The sequence below is a fragment of the Priapulus caudatus genome, unplaced genomic scaffold (genome assembly GCF_000485595.1).
Source record: "Priapulus caudatus unplaced genomic scaffold, Priapulus_caudatus-5.0.1 Scaffold251, whole genome shotgun sequence".
NCBI classification, from domain to species: domain Eukaryota; kingdom Metazoa; phylum Priapulida; class Priapulimorpha; order Priapulimorphida; family Priapulidae; genus Priapulus; species Priapulus caudatus.
The window spans coordinates 289792-298912 of record NW_014577312.1 but is presented as its reverse complement, the minus strand read 5'-3'; the positions used below and the strand labels follow the sequence as shown (position 1 = coordinate 298912).

At 46.1% G+C, this 9121-nt stretch overlaps 1 protein-coding gene across 1 annotated transcript in view; it reads left to right on the top strand.

Moving 5' to 3' along the window:
• LOC106808065 (protein RTF2 homolog) overlaps positions 1-8547 on the top strand; it is a gene marked incomplete at its 5' end in the record, with an annotated part of 17134 nt that extends 8587 nt beyond the window's left edge. Inside the window, 4 exon segments of the mRNA XM_014810622.1 lie at positions 791-1009; positions 1308-1386; positions 6301-6445; positions 6772-8547. Coding sequence (XP_014666108.1) covers positions 791-1009; positions 1308-1386; positions 6301-6445; positions 6772-7091 — 763 coding nt within the window.
• Positions 8548-9121: the final 574 nt, after the last annotated feature.

Sequence of the window (9121 nt, the reverse complement as noted above, 5' to 3'; positions counted from 1 at the left end):
GCTCTGCTGTTATAATACTAAAACATAACCATATAGCTGAGTATGGTGCCAGTGTCTATAATAGTTTTATCACAAGTCTTCGACGTGGCTCGCTGTTATAATACATAAACATAACCATATTACGCTGAGTATGGTGGCCCAGTGTTATAATAGTTTATCACAAGTTATTTTTACATGATAAACGTGCCCTTTTTTGGCTTTGCCCCCCCCCCCAAATTAAATACGTTCCGCCGCCCTTGCTCCATAGTGAAAGTATAAACTGGGATATGAAGCTCACACAGGGAAAAACTATATACAGTAGCTGCGTTCATACGAGACTCCGTATATGAAATACGGTATTTGCGAGATACCGAATCTGAGACAAATTCGCGACCGAGCATTCACACGCTGATTCGCGGCTCCAGAAATACGGTATTTGCGAGCTGCGAGCTGCTTTAAACAATCAAGCGAACAATGCGAAATAAACAATGCAATGCGCACCAACTGCTGGTAAAATACGTAAACTGGTCCGCGCGCGACAGTTCCACTCGCGTTACACTGGAACTGTCGAGCGCGGCTTCAGAAATACGGTATTTAGCGTTCACACGAGAAAAATACGCAGTCCAAGAGATTCGGAATTTCTCAAGCACGGCAAATAATTCGGCATCTGGGAAGCCGCGTATTTCAACAAATACCGAATCTATTTAGATTCCGTATTTCTTGGACCGCGCATTTTGCCTCGTGTGAACGCTAAATACTGAATTTCTTGCTACGTGTGAACGCGGCTATAGTGTTAACTGTTGATCCACAGATTGTACAACAAAGAAGCAGTTCTGGAATATTTGTTGGAGAAATCCCATGCTGAGAAAGCTGAGCACATCTCCAGCATAAAGGATGTCCACACCCTCAAGTTCACGGAGAACCCCGCATACACGGGAGAGGTAGCCAGCAAGGGCGATGGCTATACCGACACAGAAACAAGCAAGTACATCTGCCCAGTCACCAGCCTGGAGATGAATGGCATGCACAGGTATGTGAACATCCCAAGCTTAGATAACTAGTGTGCTGTGTCAAATTGCACTGTATGCATTAACCTGTTCTACGACATATGTCTAATATGAACTTCAGAAGACTCCCAATGATCCTTAATAGTGTCATGTCGTTTTGGTTTGTAATAAAACCATCTTTTATACTATCTTTTGTAATTTGTGTAATAAGTTGTGTTCTAATTATTGTAATTTGTGTAATAATTGTTGTAATTTGTGTTTATCTCTGTATAAGTGGTTCTGCTTGATATGGCACTATATGGCATTATACAATATTTTCAGATTTGTGTTCTTGCTCGGATGTAACTGTGTGTTGTCGGACAAAGCACTGAAGGAACTGAAGACCGTCAAGTGTGTCAAGGTGAGGTTGCTTGGTTTTTTTAAAACATTGCAAATATTACTTATCTGCTACTCGCAGTTTACTGCGTATGTGGATATTTAAGTATACAGTCGAGCTTTTATTTGGTGGCCGTGTTGGGGTCCTAAACTAAAACTAAAACTAGGTGCCAAATCTGTACATGCCAATTTCTTCATTTCACTGTGTCTATGGATATTTAAGTATTCCATTGTAAAGTCTGCTACTAGTGCAGGGTCTTATGGCATTGGTGATCTTATATCTGTTGAATTGCATTGGGTTTATGTAATTCTTCTTCACACGGCAGTAGGTCTATAATGATACTTATGGCAGTGCACTAAGGATTACTCCTGTTTAGAACGTGTACGGTGTGTTTACGACTTTACACCGGCCATGGCCCGACGATGACTCGATATTATTGGACACGGCTCATAAACCAGCTCGTAACATGGAACCAGCTGTTGTGAGCTAACTATACATATGTTGACAGAAGCCAGAGCAAGTGTTCTCAAATAGTTGACCTTGGGTAGCTACAGATGCTCGTGGAAAGCACTGGTTTTAAGATCGAGAATGCAGTGTTGATCTGTGGCGTTGACCAGCTGGTCTGTTGACCAGTACATATAAATATATATATATACATAGAAATACCCGTTGCAGTGTAAGCGTGCAAGTACGATGCACACGGGGTCTTATTTTGTCTGACCTCTGCTTCGCTACTTTCTCGCGCATGCTCCATGCATCTCGTGATGCTCGCTCTCTCACTGCTCGCGCACACGTGGATATATCTGTAATGTTGGCTGCTACTTTCTGGCACTTGCTCTATGCACTTTTGTCTCACGATGCTCTCTCCCAATGCTCATGCGCTCTGATGTATCTGACGTATCTGACGTATCTGGTGTATTTGAAGTGTTGTGTGAATCGCAGCCATTTTCTAGTGGTGCCTTTGTCAGTGCTGATCAGCTGATGCTCTGCTCTCTGTGTGTGTGTGGTCGGTGCCCTCCTGTGATTGCTCCCGATTCATGTGTGCATGCTGGTGCCCCGTGGCACATTTATTACCGAGATGATATATATACAGGTGTGTGTTCGCAACGCTATATATACCTTTATGACTACTATCTGCGGATCTGGCTGCAATCTTCACTTGCGTCTCGGTCTCGCTAGAGGTGTGTTCTAGAATGATGATGGTGCTGCTGACAATTCGGTAACCTTGGGCGTATCGTGTGTGTTAGTTCGAGGAGTCGTATGTGAGCAGTGCGATTTTGGCCCCCGTCGTGATCTGGGTTGAATAGAAGCAGCACAGACGAGTGGAGCAGGGCATGTTGGAGAGTGCGACGTACTGTGTGTGAATTCGATGAGATCAGCTTGACACTAGCCGCTGCCAGATACTGAAGGTTGTATAGGAGCAGCACGAACGGACGAAACATGGCGCAAGTGATTGAGAACCGGACAAGTCATAACCGTCCGCCATACTCAGTGACTTACTCTGTGAATTGCGTATAGAATCATATAATAGCAACACACAGCTAGCCGGCACATATGCAAACTGACAGGGACAGAACGTGGAAAAGTTTACCGAGAACACGACAAGTCATAACCCTCCGCCATACTCAGTGACTTACTCTGTGAATTGCGTATAGAATCGTATAATAGCAACACACAACTGAGCTTGACGGCACCCGTGCAAGCGGACAGGGACAGAACATGGAAGAGTTTACCAAGAACAAAGATTCTGTGAATTGCGTATAGAATCGTATAATAGCAACACACAACTGAGCTTGACGGCACCCGTGCAAGCGGACAGGGACAGGGTAAAAAATACACGGGAGCGCTCAGCGATGAACGATTCGCTCTTCAAACCTCCGAAATCGCTCCCGTGAGGCTCAAAATAGCTCCCGTAAAATTTTCGACTCGATCTATTTTTCCCACAGACTCTTGAAAAAGAGCTCCCGTGAAAAAAAGAGTTATTTTTCCCCTGGACAGGGACAGAACATGGCGGCATTTACGGGGAACGAGACGGGGTGGAGCGCGGCGGTGGAGTCGGCAGCGGTGAACGCAACGCTGGGCTTCCCGCTGCCCGCTCCGAGCATCTTCTCCGGCGTGCTCACAGTCGTCAACCTGCTCGTGACGGACCCCGCAGCGATCGTCGGCAACGCGCTCACCCTCGTCGCCGTCCGCCGCAACCGGCGGCTCCACAACGCGCGCGACCGCCTGCTGTTCTCGCTCGCCGCCAGCGACCTGCTGCAGGTGTGCTGCCTCGCGCCGCTGCACGTCTCGCTGTGCGTGTACGACTTCAGCGGCCGCTACCTGCTGACGCGCGCGCGCTGCGTCGTCGGCAGCCTCTGGATGTGGCTTCTCGTCTGCTCGCTGCTGCACCTGTACGCGATCGTTGGCGAGCGCTACCTCGCCGTGCTGCACCCCGTCGCGCACCTGAACCACGCGACGCGAGCGCGCGCAGTCGCCGTCGCCATCGCCGCGTGGTCGCTCTCCCTCGCCTACCTCGCGACGGAGTTTGCGGCGACCGGCTGGCAGTTCTGCGGCTTCGTGCAGCCGGAGGGCGGCGAGCAGCGCGGGTACGGTGCGGTGGACTTTCTGCTGGACGCGTGCGGGCTGCTGATGGTCGTCGCGTATGCACGCATCTGGCGCGAGGCGACGATGAGGCTGAGCGGGCGCCGCAGGGGGCCCGCTCCCGGGACGCCCGCCCCCGCGATGCTTGCCCCCGCGCCCGGGTTGCTCGCTGTGGAGCGTCCCAGGGAGCGTGAGAGTGCTGGCGAGAAGTGTTGCGGCTATGACGACAAGGTCGAAGGCGTCAAGCTTGAGGGCGGCAAGGCGGGAGGCATCAAGCTTGAAGGGCGTCAAAGCTTGAAGGCGGCAAGGCGGGAGGCGTCAAGGTCGACGGCTTCAAGGTCGAAGGCATCAAGCTTGAAGGCGGCAAGGCGGGGAGTGTATTTCGACGGCTTCAAGTCGAAGGCGTAAGGTTGAAGGCGCAAGGTCGCGGCGTCAAGGTCGACGGCTTCAAGGTCGAAGGCGTCAAGGTTGAAGGCGGCAAGGCGGGAGGCGTCAAGTTCGACGGCTTCAAGGTCGAAGGCGTCAAGGTTGAAGGCGGCAAGGTCGACAGCGTCAAGGTCGGCGGCGTCAAGGTCGAAGGCGGCAAGCGTCAAGGTGACGGCGTCAAGGTCGAAGGCGCAAGGCGAATGCGTCAAGCTTGAAGGCGGCAGCGGCGGAGCGTCCAAGGTCGAAGGTCGGCCGCAGTCGCCGGCGGAGAGCCGGGAGAGGAGGTCGTGCGTGAAGCGTGAGAACAGGGTGACAATCACCGTCGGGCTCATCCTCGTCACGTACGTCTCACGTACGTCTTCTTCACGATCGTCTCTACGTGTACGCGATCTGCGAGCACTGCGACGAGCCGCGGTGGGCTGCTGCGACTCGCCGTGTTCCTCGTGGCAGTGCGCGCCCGCGCTGCACCCTGTCATCTTCTGTCTGCGGGTGGTGAGCTATAGGCGAGCGTTCGTCGCGATACTGCGGGGCCAGCGCTTACCGCAGTAGTGACTGTACGTATACATACTACCTGCAAGAGTATTGTCATGAGCATATTGTGTCTACGGGTAGTGAACTATAGGCGAGCGTTCGTGGCGATACTACGGGGCCAGCGCTTACCGCAGTAGTGACTGTACGTATACATACTACCTGCAAGAGTATTGTCATGAGCATCTTCTGTCTGCGGGTGGTGAGCTATAGGCGAGCGTTCGTCGCGATACTGCGGGGCCAGCGCTTACCGCAGTTGTGACTATACGTGTACATACTACCTGCAAGAGTGTTGTCACGAGCATATTGTGTCTGCGGGTAGTGAGCTATAGGCGAGCGTTCGTGGCGATACTGCGGGGCCAGCGCTTACCGCAGTAGTGACTGTACGTATACATACTACCTGCAAGAGTATTGTCATGAGCATCTTCTGTCTGCGGGTGGTGAGCTATAGGCGAGCGTTTGTCGCCATACTACGGGGCCAGCGCTTACCGCAGTAGTGACTGTACGTATACATACTACCTGCAAGAGTATTGGCATGAGCATCTTCTATCTGCGGGTGGTGAGCTATAGGCGAGCGTTCGTGGCGATACTACGGGGCCAGCGCTTACCGCAGTAGTGACTGTACGTGGAAGAGTTTACCGAGAACAAATACTCTGTGAATTGCGTATAAAAGGCTCTGTGTGGTTTGCAAGTATGGATGCGGTGGTTAGTCTGGACAGTCACGTGTATCGTCGTGAGCATTTTCTGCCTGCGGGAGCTATAGGCGTGCATTCGTGGCCATACGCTTAGCACAGTAGTGTGTAGTGTCTGTACTACATACTATCTGCAAGCTGTGTGGTTTGCAAGTATGGGTGCAGTGGTTAGACTGGACAGTGTATCGTCGTGAGCGCTTTGTGGTGTTTTTAATGTCATGCGCGGCGAGATGAGCAATGTTGAAAGATAATTAGGAGTGTTTCGTTACTGGTGATGTGTTGCTGCGTTGTCAACTGCTGGCTCTAGTTGCTGGAGTAAGTAATTATTGTAATGTCTCAGGGTTGGCCAGGTTTGGGTTTCGGACCCATTCACCATCCAAATAGAGATTGAACATCACAATTTGGAGGCAGTTATTTGCCTGTTTCCCCACGATTGGGCTGCATACTTATTAGGTACTAGAGACACCCAGATGAAACTCTTTGTCTTGTAGTCTCTCTTGCATTTATAAACTTTTTCTAAATGCTATTTCCATTGACTTGCTATATTGTAACAGGACGAATGCACAAAGAAGCATGAATGCACATACATGCTGCCACGCGCGCGTGTGACTGTACCTCCGCGTGTACATCTTTAACAGTTTTTATTATCGGTCACGGACCAAAGTTGACGTCATCTAGCAGTACATATATACTTGTGTTTCATTTACAGTGTGGAAGCCCATATACTCAAGATGATGTCATTGTAATCAATGGTAGTGAGGAAGATGTGAAGGATCTCCGACAGAAAATGGAAGCCAGAAAGATGCTTGCCAAGCAAGAGAAGAAGAGCAGGAAAAAGAAATTGCAGACGAATGGTAAGGCTTGCCAGAAATTTCCAGTGATATGTTAATTGGCAATTATATATCTCCATAAGAAAACGAATTGCGCATTAATAACATTGTTATTAATTGTTATTGTGGCTCACATATTGTAAATAATATACAGCCAACATGTTAACAATGGAAATTTGGCTTCTTAGAATGACTGTTACTTTTAGTCTTGTAATTAATTACTGTATTTTGTACTTTACGATAGGGGTATACACAGATGAGAACAATCGTGATGACGAAAATTTGGCTTTTCAGAATGACTGTTACTTTTAGTCTTGCAATTAATGATTGTGTTTTGTACTTTACGATAGGTGTCTGTACTAATGAGAAGCCTGCCTGTAAACAGATGAAACTGACGAATGGTTCTGCGTTGCCATCCGCTTCATCCTCGTCATCAAGCGGCACCACCACATCGCTACAGAAGAATGGAGTTGTTCCAAAGCGAGGAATTGTTCCTTCGTCGTCGCAGAGAAGTGACAACGGCACGAAGTCGGCGGACAAAATATCGAACGGTTTGATCGCAGATGATCCTAATGCGAGCAAGGTGTACAAGTCTCTCTTCACGACGTCGGACAAAGCGAAGCAGCAAGGAAAAGCTCACTGGATCACCTACAATCCCTTCTATAACTGAACTCAGCTAGATGCTTTGCTTATTCACAACAGCAGACATTAGTAGTGAGCGCACACTTGTAGTTCGCTTCATGAATTTCCATGTATGTGGCAAATGTGGTGGAGTTTGTTCAGAAAGGTGGTAAACATACCACCAGTATATACATTTATGTGTAAATTAGTAGATGTAAACATTTTGGTATGTGTACAGCTGCGTTTTTCTAAAATATCAAGGATATTTGTTCACTACAAGTTGCGTTGAACAGCGATTGTAAATAATTGCATATAGTTTTATTGTTCTGTACAGCTGTGTGAATGCACCAGGAATGGTTGATTCCCATTGTTGTCTCGCATTACTGCATTGTCTTGGTTTAGCTAGTCCAGTATGATCAGTGCAGTTAAATGGCTATGCCAGCATTTATACATGCAGTCATCCCTTGCATACTGCTAGAGCATTGAGGACTGGCATTGATTAGAAGTTCAAAAAACCTGCAAAAACTGTGGTTAAAAAGAATGAGGGCTTATCAAAAAAGAATGTGGTGCCCATGGTTGCACAACTTATTAGGTACATACTACTGCATTTAGTATGAACTGAATGGCATCACATTTAATGAATTGTTTACATTCATTAAGAAATCGTCGTGCCCCTTGGGAAAGCTTCCGTTCTTGAGATGGCATGAGAACTGTAAATTAAGACGTGGGTAAAGTACACGCCACCATGATGGGACGTTAGGGGGTGGAAGAGGCAGTGGTAAAGGGACATAAGCCTGCCACCGTAGTTCAATGGAATGACTGATTGATGTGTGTACGATGAGCCGTGGATACTGGAACAGTGTGGCACGATTTGTAAATTGAGTAGGCCTACATGCTAAATTTTCCGTAGTAAATAAAACCGTTGTTGGCAATAGATAACTGTGTATCTGTATGTTTCAAATTTGAAAATATTGATTAATTAAGGTAATAATTATTAAATTCATTTTTTAAATCTTGCAATTTTTAATCAGAAAAGAAGAGGTCTTTTATCGCCCATTGATGTTTCTCTGGTTTTCTCAAAAAACAATAAATAAAGCACAAAGTTTGATGTGAACTTTTTACATGGCAATGTGTTTGAATTACTGATGTTACCGATGGGTATAAAAAACCATCATACTGTTTATTTGTGCAACAGGGAAAATGGGGACATTTCATGTATATTTAAAACAGATAGATATTCTGTTTATACAGGTTTAGCTACTGTATATAATGATTTATACTGCTTCTTAATGTATACAAGGCTATTATAGATATTAGAAGATTATAACTACTATACCTATATATTACAGGGTCCCCACAGCCCTTGAAAGTCCTTCAATTTTGTCCTTTGACCTTGAAAGTCCTTGGAAATATGTCCAAGTTCTTATTTTATGTCTAATGTCCTGGAATTTTACATTTTTTTCCTAAAATAAAAAGCAAATCTTTATTGCTGGTTATCTGACTGATCCTATTGTTCCAAGTCTTCGATAAAAAAGTTAAAATTATTCCAAAATTCCCATGCCATTGTCTACTAATGCACTCTACCAAAGTAGTTTGTTTTGTCCCTAGTTTTTACGTGCAGGTGGTGTAGGGGTCTAGACTAGCTTAAGTTCATCATTTTAATATTTATTTATTACTCAGTGTTCATATTTTGCTACACAATTGTGTCAATTTGTGTGTAGGAAAATACACTGAGTAATAAATAAAAAATTATTATAATATTCGGCATATATAGTCCCTATAATATATCACATAATCCCTTCCCATGCCACCCATGACTAAAACGAGGGAAAACAAACTAGTTTTAGCAGATACTGTTATGTGAATTTTTGATTAAATTTAATATTATTTGTTATTATTTGTAAAGATTTGGGACAAGGAGAATATTGCTATAGTGGTTTCTTCCATGGGTTGGAGGCTGAAGAAGATCTTTATAGAGAAAGGAAATTATAGAGAAAGGATTGCGCTCATTGAATTAGGGCGTAAAACAACTATTTTTACTTTATATGTGAATCTAAGGTATATGTGATGACTCTAAAA